The 23195-nt window shown below is 41.6% G+C and overlaps 1 protein-coding gene across 8 annotated transcripts in view; it reads left to right on the plus strand.

Annotated features, from left to right (window-relative positions):
• The window catches only part of TAMM41 (TAM41 mitochondrial translocator assembly and maintenance homolog), a 39707-nt gene extending 19270 nt beyond the window's left edge, over positions 1-20437 (plus strand). For 2 of the 8 annotated variants that reach the window (XM_016209924.2, XM_016209925.2), the window contains exons 4-7: positions 4656-4801; positions 9077-9242; positions 10575-10637; positions 20270-20434. In XM_016209924.2, the coding sequence (XP_016065410.2) occupies positions 4656-4801; positions 9077-9242; positions 10575-10637; positions 20270-20346 (452 nt within the window). In that variant the 3' untranslated portion in view covers positions 20347-20434. Of the gene's footprint in view, positions 1-4655; positions 4802-9076; positions 9243-10574; positions 10638-12958; positions 14702-20269 lie in introns of those variants that run through there. The other 6 variants (XR_001602963.2, XM_016209922.2, XM_016209918.2 and 3 more) reach the window with 6 other exon arrangements.
• The last annotated feature ends 2758 nt before the right edge of the window (positions 20438-23195 follow it).

Here is a 23195-nt window from a genome sequence, read left to right on the forward strand (position 1 = left end):
TAGGAATGAAAAACACCTTCAAGCACTCTTGTGTAAGAGAGAGAATGGGTCTCTTTCAATGACAAATTGTCTGAACACAGGCTCAGTTACTTTTAGGAATGAAACAAAGCAGTGAAGAAGTTTAGTTTCCAGTTGAGTGATTCTTGGAGGAAAAAAATGAGAAATGGGTGCCAGCACTCTCAAGTGTGAGTAAACATCCCCATTTCTGGATCCTGGTAAAAGTCAGTAAAGAAACTTTTTTTCTGGGGTGAGAGCTATTAAGATTTATTCCATGATAGTCACACTGTCTGAAAGCTTGCAAGCAGTGTCCTTTGATGGCTTGCATATTGGAGACTGGGGATTTCAGTAATTCGGAAGCATATTTCTCTATGTTTGGCAAGCTTGAGCTTTTACTGAAGCCTCAGTAGGAACCCTTTGCACTTGTCACTTGCTAATTTCTGAGAATGCAGCACTCTTGAAGGGATATTAATTGTCAATAATATCTAACTTTTATGGATACTTGCTGTTTTTCAGATATTGTTATTTTTTAACTTTTTTATTTTATTTTTCAATTACATGTAGCATTTAATATTTTATATTAGTTTCAGGTGTACAGCATAGTGTTAGACAGTCTGTAGACAGAAAGTAAATTATCTTTGCATAGGGCTGAGAGTGGAAGGGTGGAGGGAGATGGAGAGTGACTGCTAATGGATACAGGGTTTCTTTTAGGGAGGCCAAAATTTCCTAAAATTAGATGGTTGCAAAACTCTAAATATACTTAAAAACATTGAATTGTATACTTTACATTGGGTGAATTATATGGTATATAAATTATATCTCAAAAAATCTGTTAAAAATCATATTTTGCCATATCTACCTCCAGTTTGGGCTACTATTCTTAGACACTACTACCTAAGAAATTCCCTACTTCTGTAACCTGCACTGAAGCTCTGTCTTCATGTCACTTGCTGCCTTAGGTAGAGTGTCTATCTTTATATCTCCAATGTCTAGCACAGCTCCTCATACTTAGTAACCACCCAAATATTTATTAAACTGAAATGACAGCAGTATTGCAGTTTAAGAGGGGGAAAGCCAGTCATTATCTTCAAAGACTCGGCCTCCTCTACCCCCTATCCTTTGTCCATCATGTATATACATATATACACATACACATCACATATGTACATATATACACATACATGTGTATGTGTGTATACATATATAACAACAATATTTGCTTTGCTGTTTACAAAGAATTTTCAAGAGCATTAACTCATTTAATCTAAAAGCAACCTTGCGAGGTTAGTATGATTGTTACAGCCATTATACAGAGAAAGACACTAACTCAGAAAAGTTAATCTCCAGTCACCATGGGACATTGCCAGCCGTGAAAGCCAGGGCCTTTCCACTGTATGTCACAGCCCCTCACTTCCTTACATTCATAATAAGGTCCCTGACCACTGATGGCAGGCCAGCTACAGATGGTTTACAAGGTTTTCAGAGTCAAAGAGAAATTATCCTTTTGGTTACCCATTTTATTGGATTGGCTTGAGCAGTCAAGAGTTAAACCCATCAGTAGAGGCATAAAATAAAAGTCAGCAGTCAGTTTTTCTCAATTTCTGTGTTTTGTTGCAAACATCTGTGGTGGTTAGAAAAATTGATTCTTATGATCAGATGCTGGTTCATGCTGTGCCCATGATTTTATTTTATTTTTTTCTGAAGAAATGGATAATAAGCCCATTTTCTTGCTGTTCCCTGTGGCTGAGCTAGTTCTGCTGCACAGCAGTTGGAGAAATTCCATTCAGCCAATATTTATGGATGTGCCTTTAATGTGCCAGGCAGTACACAAGGAGCTGAGGAGGCAGAGATGAGTAAGCCCCAGTCCGTATTCTCAGAAGTCATAGTATTTTCCAGGCCCTTAGTCATGGCATGCAATTTGGATTAGTTTGCTTTTACATTTTGGTGAAATGCAGTGCCTCTCTCAGAAAGTTGCTATCTATAAGAATTTTTTTTGGTTGAATATACAGGAAGAAAAGAAATGACACAAATGTGTAGGACTCAAAAGTGATACAAACTGATCTTTCGCTTCAGAGCCAGCCATGCTAGATTCAGAGTCTGGTGACATTTCATCCCCTCACAGATCAATAGAATTCATTTATAGACTCTAAATAAAAGTATGAGGATTTACACAATTGAAACCCAGCTTCCTCTCCACTCACATTTGCCAAGTCATCACATCTCTGCATTCTGTGAATTTATTTTAAAATGCCAGAAGTAATACGTCAACATTGCAGAAGTGAGGGCAGTGGAGGAAAATGACAAAGTAGAGGGTACTAGTCACCTCAAATGTCACTACCCCAAGACTGAAAGGCGGCTGGATCCTGCACCTCAGTCTCCACGTTTGTGAAACTGGGAATGAGACTAAACGAGTAGCGCATGTAAAGCACACACTCCCTCAAAAGCCCACAATAAATGCGTATCTTACTAGAGCAAAACCAAATGTTTGTATATAGTCCCTTTGTCTTGTTTTTCCTGTTTTCTTTTACGAAGTTGTTTTCTTGTACTTCTGTATCCTGTTTCTTATCATTCCCGTCCTGCTCCGTGTGATTACTGTAATTTTTAATAGTTGTACGTTGTTCCGAGGTAGTGTATGGGTGGCTGTCCCATCATAGCTTATCCAGTCCCCTGTTGTTGGACTTTCATTGCTTCAGTATCTCAGTATTATAAACAGTGCTTCAGTGAACAGTTGTGTGTGTAGTATACTCACTTAGCTCCTGGGAAATCTTAGGCGGTGTACTTCATCTCTGTGTCTTTGTCGCCCTGATGCTAAATGGGGTTAGACTGGGATCTGCCTGGGAGGATAACTGTGTGGCTTAAATGATGTAATACAGCAAAGCACTTGGAACAGTGCCTGCCACTTACCAGATGCTCAGTAAACTTTACCTCTTAACCTCAGTTTGGGTTTATTTCTTTAGGCTCACTCTCCAGAGATGGGTTTTAGCAGTTTATGATGTCAACAGCAGTCATCCCAGGTTTTAACTATTTACCTCTCTTTCCCTTTAAAATAATAGTGAAAAAACAAGTCCCTCCATATTTGGGCAGCTTGTTATGACCAGAACTCACTTCTGCTCATTGCCCTGAAGAGTCAGATCTCATGTCACAAAGGTTGGGTTCCAGAGGCTATTTGTATGTTTTCCTGAGCTTTTAGCCCCCAGCTGCTTTCCACCAAATTATAGCGTAAGTTGGTCTTAAAAACCAGGCATATTTTATTCCTTGCTGATGTATATACTATTGGGTAGCATTTTATTTTTGCTCTAGGAAAATCTGTTGTGGCACATAATGATTTTGATGATCCTCCTGCCCTCCACCCCCCCAAAGGGTAATCGTTTGTCCTGATTTGCCCAGCTTGTACTTATCCCAGTGGAATTATTCATAGTACCCCCCTTCGCCCTCAAAAGTGGCCTAGTTTGGATGATAAATTGTCACCTCGTCCCAGGGGATTCCTCAGCAGCTGGGGGATCTACCTGTACTCACTACCTCACTACTTTCCGAGACAACTTTCTATCTGTCCAACAAAGGCTTCAGCCACGTTGCTTTCACCAAGCTTCACCTGGGAGGTCCTCACATGTGCCCAGCCTTGAATTAATATTAGCCCAATAGGCATTCACTCAAGTTTTCCCATTTTATCACCTCCCCCCCCCCCCCCCCCCAGTATCTTGCTGATAATAATTGTCAGTGTCATAGGCATGCCAGGGCCCTTTAAATTTGTTTTAAAATTTGTTCTTTGTCCTTCAGAATGATTTATTTTGCAGATTAATTCATTCTACAGGCAGATATACCATTTCTCATTTCTCTCTACTTAAATTTTAAAAATTAGCCCTGGTCAGGTGGCTCAGTTGGTTGGAGAATCGTCCACTACACCAAAAGGTTGTGGGTTCGATTCCTGGTCAGGGCACATACAGGAGGCAATGGATTGATGTTTCTCTCGCACATTGATGTTTTTCTCTCTCTCTCTCTCTCTCTCTGTTCCCCTCCTTCTCTCCCTTCCACTATCTTTAGAAATCAATAGAAAAAATATCCTCAGGTGAGGATTAACAAAATAATAATAATCTGCTTTCAAGTTCATCTTAAAATGTAAACAAGATACTAGGACTTTTAACTCTAGCTGCTCTTGCCCTTATCGAGTATAATAAGGTGTTTATATTCATAAAGCTGCTTAAAAGCCCTTGTTGCAAGCACAGCAAACAGGTCCAAGCTGAGTGGGCAGTAACAAGGACATGCCTGAGGTGATACTACACAGAACCCCCATCTCCATGCTTGATCACAGGCAGAGTTTTGTTCACAAGATGAAAGTTTGTAAGTACAGAAGTTTATGCATTGGAAAAACAAAAACAAAATCATCATCAGCTTCTTGATGATGATTACCTTTTGCACTTAAGTAACTATATATTTTAGCTGTCATAAGGACTTTATGATTCGAGAGGCTTTCTTTTTTCCCCAAACAAGTGCCTGCATTCCTTGGGCAGTGTGTTCACGGTTTTAAGGAGGAAAGGGAAATGTTTTGAATGAGGGATGCTGCCATCTTGAACTAGTGCAGGATCGGAGTGGGGCTGTAGTCCGTAGGTCAGAATGTGGATTATCAGTGGGAAATTTGTTTTTCCGTTTGTTTTAACCAGGCGACTTTCGGATGGTGGTTGGAGAGGATAAGACAAAAGTGTTGAATATTGTAAAGCCCAACATAGCCCACTTTCGTGAGCTGTATGGCAGCATACTACAAGAGAATCCACAAGTGGTGTATAAAATCCAGCAAGGCAGACTGGAGGTAACTGTAGAAAGTAACTTCTACCGTTTCTAAGGCTAATATCTATTTTAAGGGGGAAAGTAAGGGTTAGAGCAATATAACTAGTGTGATAACATATTTTTAAAAGTAAGTTTTATATATAAACATGCTTAAAAAGGTAACAAAATAGATTGGTAATAAGAAGCTACCTTTGGAGAAGGGAACCAGGGCTGATGTGGGAGCGCAGCTTGTCTTCACGGTATATATCTCTTTTGCCGTTTGAAATTCTTACTATGCATATTAATTACCAGTCAAAAACAAGTCAAAATAAACTCTCAGATTACCTTCTTTCTGTCCCCAATTTCATTTGCCTCCCCAGTGGTAACCATCCTGACAGTTTGGCATTTATTCTTCCAGACTTTTTTGCATGCATTTTTTATATATTTGTACCTATACACATATATGATGTGGTTTGGTCTTTTTTGTGTGTTTGGTTTTTTTTTTACATAAATGGACTCATGCATATTATTCTGAAGCTTGTTTTTATCCCCCATTTGTTATATTAATTAGTTGTGTGTTTTTTAAAATATATCTTTATTGATTTCAGAGAGAGGAAAGGAGAGGGAGAGAGAGAGGTAGAAACATCAATGATGAGAGAGTCATTGATTGGCTGCCTAGCCCGCTACCAGGGCATGTGCCCTAGCCAGGAATCGAACCCCAATTGCCTGGATTCTAGGTCGACGCTCAACCGCTGAGCCATGCCCGGCCAGGCTAATCAGTTCTTGAAACTCTCCTTTCAATACATTAAGTAAAACTTTCTTTCAAGGTACTTTAAAAATAATATTAAGTATTTGAAAATAAATATTAAAGAACTTTTCCTTGGAGAAAAATAATTTGGATTTAAGATTTTTTTAAACTATAGAAACCTCAGGGTTTTTTTTACATTTTTAGCATAAAGAACACTGTATTTTACCCTTTTATGCTCTTCTTCCAACTAATAATTATTTTAAATGTAAGGAAGGAATAGAGAGTATCATGAAATGCCCAGAATACCCACTGCTCCACTGAGCAGATTTTCCATGTTTGCTTCAGATTGAGGTTTTCCTGTTTTCAGTTTTTACTTTTCTCAAAGTGATGCATATACATGGTTTAAAAATCAAATGGTACCTCACAGTTTGTACGTTAGAGTTCCCTGCTATATACCTTCCTACATCTCAGTGCTACTTCCTAGAAGTCAGCTGCTTTCATCTCAGTAGCTGATTCTTCTGATGTTTACCTCCGTATTTCTAAATAATGATTTGACTGTCATTTCTTGATTTTTAAAATTTTATACTTTATTTTTGCCATCGCCTGTGAAAGATGAGGATATTTTACTGTTATGCCACCCTCATCAACACACACAAGCACAGATTTATTTTAAGGAAGTAGCTCACATGATTGTGGGGAGAGCTGACAGGTTTGAAATTTGCAAGGCAAGTTGGGAAGCAGGAGACCCAGTGTGGCAGTCTTGAGTCTGAGAGAAATCTGGAGACAGAATTCCTTCATCCTCCAGAGGCTTTAGTCTTTTCTCTTAAGGCCTTCAACTTACTAGATGAGGCCCACCCACATTATAGAAGGTAATCTGCTTTACTCAAAGTCTACTGACTTAAATGTTAATTACATCTAAAAAATACCTTTACAGTAACATCTAGATTAATATTTAACCAAGCTACTGGACACCGTAGCCTAGCCAGCTTAATGCGTTAAATTAAACATCACACCCTGCATCTTTTAGGTCTACAGGTGACACTAATCTCCATCATATCTCCCAGGATGTTTTTATTTTTTAATTAGTCTTTTGACTAGGGGGTGAGAATGGCAGTTTCAGAGGCTCCCACTTGCCTTTCCACACTATCACAGCTTCAAAATGCCACCTTTGAGTGTGCATTCTAGAACCATTCCTGGTACCAATTGTGTAAGATCAAGACGGAAATGAAGACCTCATTTGATCTTGTGGTGACACTGTGGAGCTAGGTGGCCCTTCTTAGTCCCAACACCTGGCAAAGAGACCAGGCCTTTGTACTCCTGCATTTTCCAGTCATTGGACACAGGCAGTTCACTTTAGCTGAGGACAGTTCTGGGAGGGGCTCTGAGAAGGTGCCAGCTGCCAGTGGATTGAGTACTTTGGCCCTGAAGCCAGGACCTGAGTGATGCAACACAGCATCCACCATCATATCTGCCTTTTAAAATATCAGCTTTATTGAGATGTAACACACATACCATAAAATTCAGTGATTTTTTTTAGTATATTCACAGAGTTGTGCAGCCATCACCACAGTCTAATTTTAGAACATTCCCATCACTCTAAAAAGAAATCTCATTCTCATTAGCAGTGCCTAGCTTCTCCTCCCCTCAGGCAACCACTGATCTACTTTCTGCCTCTGTGGATTTGCCTGTTCTAGATACTTTGCTTAAATATAATATGTGGACTTTTCCCATGTCTGCTTTGAAAATGCAATCTCATTCATTGCTTCTCATCATTTAACTGAATGCTTTCTCTTTCATGTCAGTAAAACATGAAGAATTAAAGAGTAAGGATAATTAGACAGAATTTAACAATTTATTTGAACATGTCAAGTAATATTTTGTCTAAACATGTTTCCAAGCAAAAATTCCAGTACATTCTTTTCTGTGAGAGAAAGCAGTGAAAGAAAGGATGCTTTTTTCTATCTATTTATTTATTTATTAATCCTCACATGAGGATGTTTTTTTCCATTGGTTTTTTAGAGAGTGGAAGGGAAGAAGAGGGAAAGAGAGAGTGATAGAAAGAGAGAAAGAAACACCAATGTGAGAGAGACACATCAACTGGTTGCCTCCCACACGCGCCCCAACTAGGGCAGGGATGGAACGTGCAACCCAGGTACGTGCCCTTGACCAGGAATCAAACCCAAAACCTTCAGCGCGCAGGCCGATGCTCTAACCACTGAGCAACATTGACCAGGGCACAAATGCTATTTATTAATTCCTTATAGTATTCAAGCCATTTTGACATCTCTAAAATTCCTGAAAGTTTCATAGGTAAAGTCTTATAGAAATACATGATCCTTTTCACTAATCTCAATATTTGGCTCCAAATATGAATGCATAAATGTCATTTCTAGCATATTTTACAGAAAAATCCACTTTTTGGTCATTTAGATCCCACTCTGTCTTATTGGCTGTATGATCCTGGCTGTGTTATTCTGTGTCCTTGTGTTTAAAATGGAAGAAGTAGCCCATCTAGCGTGGCTCAGTTGTTGAGCATTGACCTATGATCCAGGAGACTGGTTCGATTACCAGTCACGGCACATGCCCAGGGCTGTGGGCTCGACCCCCAGAAGGGGGTGTGCAGACTCTTATCATTGATGTTTCTATATCTCCCTCTCACTTCCTCTCTCTGAAATCAATAAAAGATATATTTGAAATAATAATAATAAGAATAAAATAAAATAAAATGAAAGAAGTAGCCCTAGGTGGTTTGGCTCAGTGGTTAGAGTGTCTACCCTCAGACTGAAGGGTCCCAGGTTCGGTTCCAGCCAAGGGCATGTACCTCAGTTGCAGACTCGTCCCCAGCCCTGGTCAGGGTGTATGCAGGAGTCAACCAGTCACTGTGTCTCTCTCACATCAGTGTTTCTCTCCCCCCACCACCCCCCCACACACGCTCTCTGAAAAGCAATGGAAAAAATATCCTCGGGTGAGGATTAAAAAATAAAATGGAAGAAATAATTAGAGTGCCTGGATTTTCTGGGGCCTCAATGACTGTTAGTTGCAGCCTTACTTCCTTTAACTGTTGGATTTAAGGCAAATAGAAATTTTAAAACTGAAAATCAGAAATCGATCCTTGGAAGAGGCATTTGTTCTTTTCTCTGTAAAAATGGAATATTATAGGTAAAGAATTGGTTTTTATGAAGGAACTTGGAATCCTGAACACTTATGCATTTAGTTTCAGAAAGGAGACTATCTCCTTAGCATGCTGTCTAGGATAGCATATGGGTTCATATATGTTTGTGTGACTTTAAAGAGAAGTCATGGGGCCCTGGCCAGGTGGCTCAGTCAGTTGGAGCATCATCCTGGACACGAAAAGGTTGTGGGTTCAATTCCCAGTCAGGGCATGTATGGGAGGCAACCCATTGATGTTTCTCTCTCACATCCTTGTTTCTTTCTTTCTTCCTTTCTCCCTCTAAACATATCCTCGGGTAAGGGCTAAAAAAATTAAATAAAGAGGAACCACAGGCCTTTGAATATTTATGGAATTCAAAGTACTTTCCATCAACCTCATCTTTTTTTTTAATTCCTTAGATAGATAAAAGCCCAGAAGGACAATTCACGCAGCTAATGACATTACCCAAAACCTTACAGCAACAAATAAATCGTATTATGGACCCTCCTGGAAAGAACAGAGATGTGGAAGAAACTTTTTTACAACTTGCTCATGACCCTGACTGCGGAGATGTGGTACGACTAGGTATGTTCATGAATTTGACACTGAGAAAGTGCTGGCTGTGGGTAGAAGGCAAACTTTGTTTGTGACTGTGATGTATTCTTTATTCTTTCTTACCTGGTGAGATCAAGAGATAGATTGCTTCTAGAAAGAAGAAAGCACTAGCAATCCCTGGGGGGTTCCAAATTTAAATTCTCATTTGTTTGAAGTAGGGTGGTATAAACGTATTTTTCAAATTCCTGGATCCTAAATCACTGCCAAAGGGGGAAAACAATGTTTCTTTTGGTCCCAAGAGCATAACCTCTAGCAGTTATTGCAAAGACAAGTCTGTGTTCTTCATGGTGGTCTCAGAAGGCAGGAAACTGGTGACATTTTTAATGCTTTTATGACATCAAGAACACAGCTTTTATCAGATGACTTTAAAAACACAGCTTTCATCAGCCGACTCCCATTCGGTGTGTCTCATAGTGTGTTCAGCAGGTAACCTCTGACATGGCCTATGTTCTACGCATTATTCCCAGGGCCTCCCTAATATTTACCAAAAAATCTGAACCTTGTCTTCAGAGACCCACTTCCCTTTGAGGTGTTAAAGGTAATTTATTAAATAATTTTGAAATTGAAAATGACTCCCTCAGATGAGTGCATTCTCCCATTTCATTGACTAAGTACTTGACCCTCCAAGGTAGAAGCCATTGTGCTAGATATTCACAGTGACAATACTGAACATTAACTGCAATAGGCAGGCTCCACACACACTCTCTCAGTGACCTGCCTCAGGTTGTTAGAGCATATGTTTAGGTCACCAGATACCTATTCTGAAGATAAATATGGAGGCCTGTCCTTTGTTGTTTTTTATTTTAACATGATTCTGGTCACGATGTGATCTCTGCTGCCTTTCACAGGGCATGAGAGAGGCTGTACTGTGGATCCTCACTGAGGAGTCCTCTATGTGTGTTTTCAGAATGGAAGTTTTATTCCTGGGCAGAAACATTTGGGTTTTTATTTGGGTTTCTTTTTTTAATCTTTTTACATCTTGGACTTGAGAACAGCAGCCTTAAGTAGATTTAAGGTCATAAAGTGACCTTTGAAGGTCACCTAACCCACCCTGTTTTAAAGTGAGGATACCCAGACCCATTTGCCTGTGCCCATGCCACTGGCTCGGGGACGCGGCTGGCAACTCCAGTCTCCTGGCCCTCAGTCCTGATACCCTTTTCACTGTCATTCTATGACACCAGAACAGATAGATTTGCTGGTTTTATTGGATAACTGAAAGAATATTTAGTTTCAGGTTTTAAAAGTGTTGAGATGACTAACATCTGGCTTTTTTGGCATCCTTGCTGGATTTTTTTCTCACAGGGCTTTCAGCAATTGTGAGACCTTCTAGCCTGAGACAGAGCATCAAAGGCATTTTCACTGCCGGTAAGAACTTAGAAAATCCGTACTTAATGAAGCTGCTGGATTGAGGAGCCTCAGCGCCCCTGGTTAAAATGTAAAGCTTTATCTGTATCCTGCAGGTACTTGTGAAATACTGAATTTTGATGGTCATAAACTAGGATATTGCAATAATGTACCAGATAGGCAGACAGCACTGTAATCTGGTCGTCTAAAAAAGTCAAACCATATGAGGTACTCTTGGAAGGCTTTACTCCCCCTCTGAGTTTTCTGAATAACTCCTTGTGTGCAAGTTTGTCCCTCGTGTTTTTATTTATGAAAGTTACACGTGCATATCATTGCAGAAACAGCAGCACCTTGCCCTTCTCCCTCACTTGCCCTTCTCCCCCACTTCCCCTCTCCTGAGACAACTGCTTCCAACTCTCTTAGTGGGTTATTTTTGTTTTCACTCCCAGTTCACTAAATAATAAGCTTATATTACTGCTTCTTTGCTTTTCAATTTTAGGCATTATCTGTTGACTTCTCACTATGGTAGATTAGAATTCAACTCTTCCACCCACCTTACCACACACACTCACCCCTCCAATCCCTCTGTCCTCCTGGTACAGTTATATTGCAGCTCTGGTTAGGTCAGTCTTCAGAGTTTATGTTGTGTGACTGTGTTAATGAGATTCATAGGTGAGCCACATACAACGCTTTTCCTTCTCTACACAACGTTCTTGGCCCACAGAGATTGCCTTTATCTGTTTCATGCAAGGGATACCTTCTTTCCCGTGTCTCATTCTTCTGTCCTCATGGTGCACACTCTCGTTTTGGTGAAGCACACCTTACAGTAATTTTCTGAGAAAGGGTGCATGGGAGGCAGATTTGGAGATCATGTATGTCTAAAAGTATCTTTAGTCTACCCTTCCACATAAATTGAGACTTAGGCTGGGGATAGATTGGAAATAATTTTCCTTTAGAATTTTGATACCATTGCTCCAACTATCTTCTCACTTCTAGGGCTGCTGTCAAAGTCCAGATCCATTCTGATTATTAATCCTCTGTGTATGTTCTTTCCAGAGGCCTGGTGGGTCTTCATTTGCCTGCAGGGCTCTGATGTGAGTCTGTCTTGACCTGTTACGATACTCATTGCTTTTTCAGTTCGATCACTCAGAATATAAGAGAATTTTCATTCTTTTTCATTTTCTTTTCATCTGTTTTCTCTCTTCTCTTTCTGGAACGCCTTTTATTCAAATATTGGACCTCCTAGACTAGTCCTTTGGTTTTCTTTCTTTTCCCTCCTATGTTTGATCTCTTTGTCCTTTTGTCCTGCTTTCTGGGAGATTTTCTCAACTTCAGCTTCCAACCCTTCTATTGAGTTTTTTATTTCTGCTATTACATTTCTAATTTCTAGGAGCTCTTTTTCTTTCTTTCTCTTTTTGACTGTTATTGTTGTTCTCTGAATATTCCATTTTTATTTTATTTTAAAACATACTGTTCTTGATTTTTGGACTTAAGCATTTGAACCGCTTTGGATATAACCAAATTGCCCTCCCAGGTAGTTCTGTCAATCCCACTAGTAATAAGTGAGAGTTCTCGTTTCTCCCCATTCTTTCCAATGCTTGGTGTTGTCAATGATGGACTTCTCTAGTTCTTTCTTTCTTATGTAACCATCTGCTGAACGTCTCTCATGTGTTAGCCACACAGTATACAAAGTGAACACGAAACACTATCCTGCCTTCAAGAAGTTCATAGTCTAGAAAGGAAGACAGGCATGTAAATAGAAATTTGCAGTAGTACCAGGGCATAAAATGGCTCAAAGGTAACACAAAGATGGGAGTGATCTTTCAGCCTGATTCTGATCCCTGGGTTGAGATTGCCAGGGAGCTGGCGTGGTCACGCCTCTTTACATGTCACCCCAGCCACTTGGATACACAGCTGAGTGTTTGGCCCCAAGGACACTCTGTGGTCCTCCTGAATCTTTGGAAAGATTCAGCTGAAGAGTCAAGAAAGATTTAGTAGCACATACGCCAGATAGACTCAGTTGAAGATATTTCTACCACCCAGGGGTACGTAGCTTTGCATTTCCAATTAAGATATTCAATCTGTGTTTCTGCTGATTTACCCTGGCAAGGCTGAAGAATAGGTGCTTTTGTTTGGGTGGTTCTGTGTTTTGTATAATTGCAACTCCCTTTCTATAATCCTCCTTGGGTGAGGCTGAATGTTTGGGGGGTTTTTGGTTTGTTTTCCCTTTTGGGGTAGGGAGGGGCTTCCTGTAATATAAGTAATTACTCACTTATTGATGGTTTGTTGTTGTTGTGAGAATGTTAGTATGATGGGGTTTTTTTTAATTCTTTTTCTTATAGAAATACATACTAAAATATTTACAGATGCAATGACAGGATTCTGAGATTTGCTTCGAAATAAAACATGGCAGAGGAAAGTGGGTAAAGAGTAGATGACATGGATTGGTCATTAGTTGATACATTTTGAAGCTGGATGAAGATGCATGGAGACATGTTATACTATTCTTTTGTAAGTTTGACTTTTTCTGTAATAAAAGGTTTTCAAAAATCAATCATCATGCCCGGCCGGGCGTGGCTCAGCGATTGAGCGTCGACGTAGGATCTAGGCAATTGGGGTTCAATTCCCGGTCAGGGCACATGCCCGGGTTTGGGGCTTGATCAATGACTCTCTCATCATTGATGTTTCTCTCTCTCCCTCGCCTTTCCTCTCTCTGAAATCAATAAAGATATATTTAAAAAAAAAAAAAATCAGTCATCATCATGAAACTGCAAGCTGAGATGAACCTTTGAGCCTCTTTTCACTCATTGTTCCCAGTGACCAGCAGAGGGCAGTGGGTAACACCTCATAAAACACAGCCCAGATCTCCTTGTGGCCATGGAGTGAGTGCCCACTGCAGGTTCCCCTGAGCGCTTGGTGCTTGTTTCCCTTTTCCTTCTAAACACATTGTATGCGGGAAACGTATTTATACGTTTTACATTGACTGGTAGTAGAGCGCGCGATAAAAACTACCTGCAAACAATGTGTAAAGATAGCTCATCGGATTGAGGAAGTCCAGAGTATCAGAATGTCTGTAACCGGCACTGAGGTTGCAGAAATTGTGGAAAATGATGAGCATCCCTTCAGAGTCTAGGCTTACTTGCTTTATGCTCTGGCTTTATGATGGTTGTGGGTTCAAATTCCAACTTAACTACTGTGATTTAGGCAAGTTACCTAATTTTTCTGAGTTTTAATTTCATGGGGATAATTATACCTGCTTCGCCAGGTTGTAAAAATTATATCTTAAATATATAAAAGCATCTAGTACTGTGCCTAGTTTTTTTCTTTTGGTATCATTACCTAGAAGTTTCCTGACCTCTCTTTAGAACATGGCTCTTTTCACTGTCATGTTCAAATAGCATTAGTCCCTTAACCAGGCCTCCAGCTGGAGTAAACTAGCAGTGGAAGGAACTGAGTGGCCGATTTGCCTGTTTCTTTTCCCTCTAATGTCACAGCGAGCTTTAGAACCTCCACCCCCTGCACTTTGTTCTTTAGAAGTCCTCCTGTTGCAGTTGTAGCTATTGTTCTGCTTGCTTTTGCTAGGGCCATCTCCCCTGAATCTCCAAAGTTCTACCTCTGTTCAGTTTTTCAGACGGCTCATGTGGGATGAGAAAACCCCAATGTATTCGGGTGAGATTTTATTCCTCCGTAGCCATTATCACTGTGTTTCTTTGCAACCTCCTGCTCATATGGGGGTAAAAAAGGAAGGATCAAAAGCAGATACTTTTTTTAAATCCTACTTTCTTTTAATGTTTTTTTATTATTATTGATTTGAGAGAGAGAGAGAAACATCGTTCGACTGCCTCCTGCACACCCCCTACCTGGGATCCGAAGCCTCCAACCCGGACATGTGCCCCAAGCGGGAAGCAAACCGGCGACCTTTCTAAAGTGTATGGGACGCCCGGCCGGGCGTGGCTCAGCAGCTGAGCGTGGACCTAGGATCCAGGCGATCGGGGTACGATTCCCGGTCAGGGCACATGCCCGGGCTGCGGTCCCCAGTCGGTCCCCAGTCGGGGGCCTGCAGGAGGCAGCCGATCAGTGACTCTCTCATCACTAATGTTTCTGTCTCTTTCTCTCCCTCTCCTTTCCTCTCTCTGAAATCAGTGAAGATATATTTTTTAAAAAATACAATAAATAAAAAATAAAGTACATGGTATGAGGCTCAACCAACTGAACCACACCAGCCAGGGCTAGCCTGAGTTTTGATCATTTAAAAAATAATGTAGACTTCTTTTAGGCTGTGCTGTTGGTAGAACGGCGTAGTTCTCCTCGGGGTAGCAGGTCAGCAGCTGGAGCCAGCCGGCTCAGAAGTAGCTGAAGACTGTTCAGCCTCCTAGCACCTGCCTGCTCCTCCTTTCATAGTAGCAGCAGATGGCATCACATCTCGTGCTGGGAACAGAAGACCAGCTAAGCAAACTGTCATATTCTGAGAAGCAGCAGTCTTTTATGTTTCTAATGGGTTTGGAGAGAAGTGGAACTGTTGGAGTACTCTGTGTGGGAACTGGGAGAGAAATGGGCAGTGGGGGTGGGATTTAGTGATTAGACTGAGAAGTAAGCAGGAGCCAGACAAGGGAAGCCCTTAAAAGCCGTGAAAGGGAATTCAGAGTTCCTTTTGAGGGCAGAGAGGCTATAGAAAGACCATTAGAGAACTGAGAACCGACTGAAGGGAGATAAAGCTATTTCTTGGGAAGCTGGTTAGATATGGTTGCAGCCAGCCAGGTGAGGAGTCATGCAGCCTGAACTCGAGTCACTGCAGCAGAGGCAGAGAGATGAGATGCCAGCAATATTTAGAAGGCAGGTTGCCAGGTCCTGGTGACTGGAGGGATATGGAAAGTGGAGGAGAGAAAGGAGTCACTGCTTACTCCCCGGTTTGGGGCTTGGGAAGCAGTAGATGGCGGCGCCATTTCAGGAGGTAAGGAAGGCTGGGAGAGGATAATGGGTTTAGTTTTTGAAACCTTGCTTTATTTATCCCCACCTGACTTTCTGGTCAATCAGAATTAACTCTGGGGACAGGCACCTATTTACTTCTCTAGCTTCAAAAGATTCAGCTGGATTAACAAGACAGGTTTAGTCTTCTTCCTAAAAGGATTCTGGCATGCCTCAGTTGATTCTAACCAGCCTTTCCTGGCACATAATAGAATGGATCATCCATTGTTCTCTGTTTTCTGATTTCTTAAAACTAAAATATTCCAGTATTTGGTACTTATATATTTAAATAAGAAGAACACATAAGATTTTTTTTTCTGGTAATGTGCTTATCACTTCAACTTGAAAGTGTTTAAAATAAGTTGTACTTCTGCTTCAGAATAGATTTTCTTTGTGGATATATCTAAGTATGGTTAGAAATTAATTGGAAGAATGCTGAGGACTTACTGGTTTTCTCTCCTAAAGATCTGAAATACAGGATTGTGGGAAGATAGAGCTCTCACAACCCACTCATACCTCTGCCTCACATTGTTTCCTAGAGAATTTTGTCTGTCATTGAACCCGTCAGTTTAAGGTCATAGAGGCAATTCATAGTCTTACATTGGTAGTAACTTTGCTGTAGGTCATGTAAAACAATCTGGAAATCAACAGAAGAGAAACCCTAGGAGCCATATATTAAAGTCGGTTTCTGTACCCTTCCAAAACAAAATCCTGACTCTAGATACTAATCAGAATTCTTAATGACGAGTAAATAAGGATCTGTCTAAAGAAGAAATATTTAAAGAAATGTAGAGAAGGAGCAAAGACAATGGTGATGGGTCTCAGAGTAAAATTTCTCTCCTAGGAGGCTGTCTTCCCTCAAGACGTTTTCTAAATCAGACTCCCTAAATCGCCATCCTTTTTTAAAGAAAGGAAGCAGAGACCAAAAGTAAGCTTAATGTAGGCCAAGTAGAATTCTAAAGATTGTAAACTCTGTGAGGGCAGAGACCATCGCTGTTCATAGCAGCATCCCCAGCAACTCGCTCAGTGCCTTATTTATATAGGTGCTCAATAAATACTCATTCAGTGTATTTCAGTGACTGAATAAATGAAAGATTCTAGGTCTTCTGGTAGTATGGAAAATCTCCATGTGTACAGAAAAGTGCACAAATCATAAGTTGGTACATTTTCACAAAGTGAACACACCCATGCACCTAGAACTCAGGTGAAGAAATAGAACAGAACCAGTCCCTAGAATCCCCCTTTGCCACAGTCAGAGCCACCACTCCTCCAAGAGTAACTACTTACTATCTTGACTTCTGATGCTTCTGTTTTGCCTACTTTTTTAACGTTACATAAATACGTACTCTCATGTCTTCCACTCCTCATGACATCTGTGAGATTCATCATGGTGTGGGGAGGAGCAGTAGTTCATTTGTTCTCATTGCTTCCAGACCACTGTGTGAATATATACAATTGATCCACTGTACTGCTAACGGCTTCTTGAGTTGTTTTCTGTTTGGGCCATTACGAGTAGTGCTGCTGGTTTTGTGCCTGACTTTTGGTGAGCATATTATGCATTTCTATTAGGTATAAACTTAGGTGTAGAATTACTAGATCATAAAGCATGTGAATGTTTAACTGGTATCTAGCAAACAGTTGTCCACATTACACTCCCATTAGCAGAGTTCCTATTGCAGCACTTCCTAGGCTAAAACTTGATATGATGTATCTTTTTCATTTTAGGCACTTCTGGTAGGTGAGTAGTGGTATTATACTGGAGTCTTAATTTACATTTTCTTTTCTTTTTTTTAATATATCTTTATTGATTTCAGAGAGAGGAAGGGAAAGGGAGAGAGAAATAGAAACATCAATGAGGAGAGAATCATTGATCCGCTGCCTCCTGCAGGCCCCCAACTGGGGATCGAACCCACAACGCAGGCATGTGCCCTGACCGGGAATCGAACCGCGGTCTCCTGGATCCTAGGTCGACGCTCAGCTGCTGCGCCATGCCAGCTGACTAGTAAAGCTGGGCATTTGTTCATATGCTTACTTGGATTTCCTCTTCTGTGAAGTGCCTATTCTCATCTTTTGTTCATTTTTCTGTTGAGTTGTCTGCCTTTTCTTGCTGGCTTCTCTATATAATCGGAATATAGGTCCTTTGTGGAATATATGTAATGCAGAAACCTCCCCCTCTGGGGCTTGTTGTTTCACTCTCTTAATGGTGTCTTTTGGTGAAAAGAGGTTCTTAATTTTACTTAGTCCAGTTTAACCATTTTGTCCTTTGTGGTCAGCAGCTTTTGTATCCTGTTTAGGAAATTTGGCCTATTCCAGGTTCCTGAAGTTTAAGTCCTCCACCTTTGTTGCAGTTAGAATATTGAGGCAGAAAGGACCATTTATTCTGATCGGTTGGTTCTTACCCTGTTGCAAATCCTGGCTCCCTATAAAAATCTGGCCAAAACTTTGCACCCTCTGCGCAGAAGCGCACATGTGCATCTACACAGCAAACCGCTACAGTTTCAGGGAGTTCACAGACTGACCTTGAAGCCTGTCCTTGGGCCCCTCGTTAGAGAACCCCTAACCTGGTCCAGGCCAGTCACTGTGCAGATGAGGAAGTCGAGGCCAGAGACGGGGAGTTGCACTGTAAGTTTGTGGCCCAGCGAGGACTGGAATTTGGGCCTCTTGACTGCTATCCCAGTGGTCTTTGTAACACAGTTCTCTGCTGCAGTCTTTCTGAGAGTATCACTCTGGCAGAGCCACTGAATGGAGAGATTGTATTTAATTAAGGGAGGTTTCCATGGGCTACCAGGGAAAAAAAAGGCTACATGGTGTCTCTGATGTACTTTATATATTTACCTTAAATGGTAAACTCCAAGGTGTCTGTGAGTACATTTTTTAAGTTGAACTGGGACTTATCATGGTCGGTGCATCTTCCTGCAGCTGTGACTCAGTGCCCCAGGGTTGCTGTGTTGAACCTTATGCAGCTACCTGTATTCTGCTTAGTGTCTTGATTGGCTCTGACTAGCATTTTAAAAAGCACCTTACGTAATAACTTTCCAGTTTCAATGCTCAAGTGGGTGAGGTTTACCAGAGTGTTTGCTCCAGGGAGAAAATTAAAAGGGGTGGAGGCAAGGAAAGGAGCTCTGAGTTTCTTAACTAGGCTCTGTCTGTTTGCAAGTAGTCAGTCAGTGTACAAGCCAGGCCAGAGTTTCTAGAAGTATTTGCTAATGATTTTACTGGTACCTTGCCTTTTAACCTGCCACTGCCTGCAGTAGCCTCTTAAAAGGTCCTAAGTGGAGTAGGCAGCTTACATGTAACATGGCCAGGTATATTCTTTCTTTTTTTTTTTTTTTTTTTAAATATATCTTTATTGATTTCAGAGAGAGGAAAGGAGAGGGAGAGAGAGAGTAGAAACATCAGTGATGAAAGAGAGTCATTGATCGGCTGCCTCCTGCATGCCCCCAGCTTGGGACCGAGCCCGCAACCCGGGCATGTGCCCTGACCGAGAATCAAACCCCAATCACCTGGATCCTAGGTCGACGCTCAACCGCTGAGCCATGCTTGGCCAGGCTGGCCAGGTATTTTTAGGAGTCTCTAGAACTCTCTAATCCTTTTACCTCATCAGCAATGTTTACAAAGTGCACTGCTAGGGGTGTGCATTTCATACTCGCAGCACAGACCACAGTTTGTATCCCATGGTGAAAAAGACTGGTTGGATCTTTGGGCCACACCCTGAAGCACAGACTAAATGATCTCATTCTCAACACAAAGGAAGTCGAGCCCATAATTCTGTCTGCAAATAGGATCCTATTAGATCTGACAGACAAGTAACATCCCACTTATTCTATCCCATTTTACTTCTTTCCCATAAGCTCCCCAGAGAGCTTATCCTGTTTCACCTGGTACTTGTGATTAAGTGTGCAGAGGGTGGGGGAAGATCAGGTATCTGAATTAGGTGCGTCTGTTCTGTCATTTCAAAAACATTTACCAAGTACCTACCATAGGTGATGAGGAGACAGGGATGAATAGAACAAGGTCCCTGTCCTCAAGGAACTCCCAGTCCAGGCAGAGGGACAAGTTAATAAACCTGTTCCTGAGCCCCGTACAGAGGGGTGAGTGCTGTGCTGGGCGTCAGCACAGGTGGTGTGGGTGTAGGAGGAGCAGTGTCTGAATTGGCCCGGGGAGTAAGGAAAGCACTTCTAGAGAAGAAACCTGAAAGGGGATATGATGTCTGCTCAGCAGAAAGTGATGGAAACAATATTCACTCTGGGCAGATCATCGGCACACGCAGTGACACTGAAGCAGTGAGCTGGGGTTGGTTGGGATGCAGGCACTGGGAGTTAGAAAGGGGCCAAGGATGCTCACTTACATACAGATCTTGTATTTGTTCTTCCTTTCTCTTAGTTTTTAAGAACTACTAAATTCAAAGGCCGCCAATATGCTAATATCTCAAAAGATTCATTTATCCCAGAAACTCAGGTACCTTTGACGTCACATCACCGTTTTAATAAATGCCTAACTCACAGTCTTTTCCCCTCACGATCGCGGTGACCTTTAATAACCCTTGGCTCCCAGGGTCTCCTAAACAGTCAGCCCATCACTGCTGTACTCCAAGGACAAGTCTCTGGTCCAAATATCACAAAACCTCTAGCTGAGTATCCACTAAATAAGCCTCAGTTCTCTCACTGTCTCTTCTTTTTCTCTTTTAGGCATGAAGAAATCATTGATTTATAGTTCACGAAAACTGCATAAAATGTGGAAAGGATGGCTGAGGAAAACATCCTGATTTTGCTTGCTTTTTATATGTGCACAAATAAAGTGTTCCTTTTTGACAAAACAGTGTTTGTTACTTTGACCGGTTCCTTGAATTTGAAGATACCTTGGTTTGCATAATAGAGCACATCCTCAAATAACATTGTTTCTTTCAATGTCGTTACGATGTCGATAAGGGGAAAAACTGATTCCTGGCTGGATCACTATGTAGCTTGACATTCTCCCCGTGCCCGTGGGTTTTCTCCCGGTGCTCTGGTTCCCTCTCGCATCCCAACGATGCGCACGTGAGGTTCATCGGCAACTCTAAATTGTCCCCGTCCGAGTGAATGCTCCCGCCCTCGCGCCCGGCGTTGGAAGGGCACCCTGTTTCCATTGCTCAGTGCTCTAGTACAGACCCTTAGGTTCTTTTGTAAATTTGAACAATATTTTTAGGCTTACTTTTTCCACCTTTGGGTTCAGCGCATTCAAACCCAAGTTAGAAACCCCATGGTATAGTGAAAGGAGCCCAGGCTTAGGACATGACCAAACCATGTTGAATCTCTGCCCCACCACGGACTAGCTGTGTGACTTTGGGCAAGTTATTTAGCCTCTGAACAGTTTCACTGTGAAACAGGGATACTATTACATATAATAATTTGGCTGTCGTGAAGATCCTGTGAGCTAAGTGTCGTATGTGCTAGGACACTGCCTACTAGCCTTCAGTAAATGATTATCACTGCTATCATTATTTTGTATTACTGTTTTGTTGCTATTTTCTTCTATAAACCTTTATGTTTCTTTGTGTCAGGCTCTTCCTCAAGAAGCTAAAATAATTCCCCACTACTTACAGGATAAAATAAGAATTTCTCATTACGCCTAGTCAGTTCAGAGTACCATAATAGGGTATCATACTGGGCTTATAAACAGAAATTTATTTCTAACAGTTCTGGAGCCTGGAAGTCTGTGATTGGGGTGCTAGTATATTTGGGTTCTGGTGAGCCCTCTCTGGATTTTAGAGGGCTGTTTTCTCATATCCTCACATAATGGAAAGAACAGAGCTGAAGTAAGCTCTCATGTCTCTTCTTACAAGGGCACTAATGCCATTCGCAAGGGCTCCACCATCCTGTTGTAATTACCTCCCAAAGGCCCCATGCCTGAATACCATTATATTGAGGGTTAGAATTTAAACATGAATTTGGGGGAAACATAAACATTGATTCCATACAGGCCTATTCAAGACCTTCTGTTAACAGGCTTTATTTCACTTTTATCTTCTGCCTCCTGTCTCTGATATGGCTTTTTATATCCTCAACTACTTTGAAAATAGATACTCAGTAGAGGACAGAACATTAGTGTCATTTTCCAGCTGGGAATACCTGAGGCCCCAAGAGAGGAAGTGACTGCCTAGTATCATAATGTCTGAGTAACATAGCTGAGACTTGAACCCAGACCTGCAAGCTTTTGTCTAGTGCCTTTTCTCACATGAATACTTGAGCCTTTGTGTTCTACTTCCCCTAGCTGTATTCTTTCCTCGATTCATTTTCAAGTGTAGATATCTAAGTGGGGATTCATCTAACAGGTATATAAGATGAGAAGTGAGACTTCATCTGAGGAAAATGGAATTCTTTGGCAAGACGTAGCTCTTCTCAAATTCCAGAAGGCCCCAAAAATAAATGTACTTGAGAGCCAGACCTCTTCCTAGCTGTGTTCTTGGGCAAGTTAACCTTTCTGAGCCTCGGTTTCTGTGTCATAAGGTAAGGATGCTCATACCCATCTGACAGGTCTGGTGTTAGAACTAAATGAGGTAATGTATTAAAGCACCTAGGTTAGTCCTTGGCATATAATAATAGTTAGTTTCTACAAGTTGTTTTGCTATTGAATTCAGATGGTGAGTTTGGATAGCTAGAGATAATCCCACATGTCTAAGTCAGAATTCAGTCAGGAAAACAAACCATCCTAGGTATATCAAATAGAGGGGATTTAATAAGGGGAATTTATTACAAAAATGTTGAAAGAACTGGCAAACAAAAGAAGGGGTATGCTGGGGGAGGAAGAAGGGATGACTCCCAGAGGTCAGGAGGCAGTTAACATCCCTGGGCTGGAATCTCCAAGCAGATCTGCGTACTGTGTTGCTGGAGATGCTATCTGTGTTGGTTTCAAAATGCATTCACAAATTTTTTGGCTCCCCTCACGTCAGTAGGTAGAGCATAATTCTCCTTCCTTGAAGATGGGCTGGCCTGAATGACTTGATTCTAACAGCTAGAATACATCGGACAAGGTACTCTATGACCTCTAAGGTGAGGTCCTAAAAGACGATACACCTCCCACCTGGCTCTTTCTTAGAACACTCACTCTTAGAATCTAGACACCAGGTTGCGAGGAAGCCCAAGCCGTGTGGAGAGGACAAGTGTAAGTGCTCCAGCTGACAGTGGGCATCAGCTGCCAGACAAGTGAATGAGCGAGCCTTTGTGGTCTCCTGCTCTAGGCACTGCCTGACTGCCGCCAAGTGTGGGACCCCAAACTGTAACTGCCTAGCTGAGCCCAGCCAACTCCTAGAACCCTGAGGGAGAATACGGAAATGATTATTGTTAAAAGTCTTTAAGTTTGGGGAGACTTTTTATGCAGCATTAGGTAGGTAATTGGCCCAATGCCCCTGCCAGTGTGAAAGATGCCACCACTGCCCAGATGCCACTGAGGGACCATGAATAACTGCTGCTGCTGATGAAGTCAAACCTAGGAACTCCCTATCCCCCACCCTTGGATCTCCCCATTGACTCCAACTGGCAAAGCTTATTAGGTCTCCTGGTAAGAAAGCCTGGGAAATGTACTTCACAGACACCCACCCCCAGCAGTGTGGAGTGGAATGCAGAAGAATGGGTGTCC

Source organism: Miniopterus natalensis, chromosome 15 (assembly GCF_054644295.1).
Source record: "Miniopterus natalensis isolate mMinNat1 chromosome 15, mMinNat1.hap1, whole genome shotgun sequence".
NCBI classification, from domain to species: Eukaryota; Metazoa; Chordata; class Mammalia; order Chiroptera; family Miniopteridae; genus Miniopterus; species Miniopterus natalensis.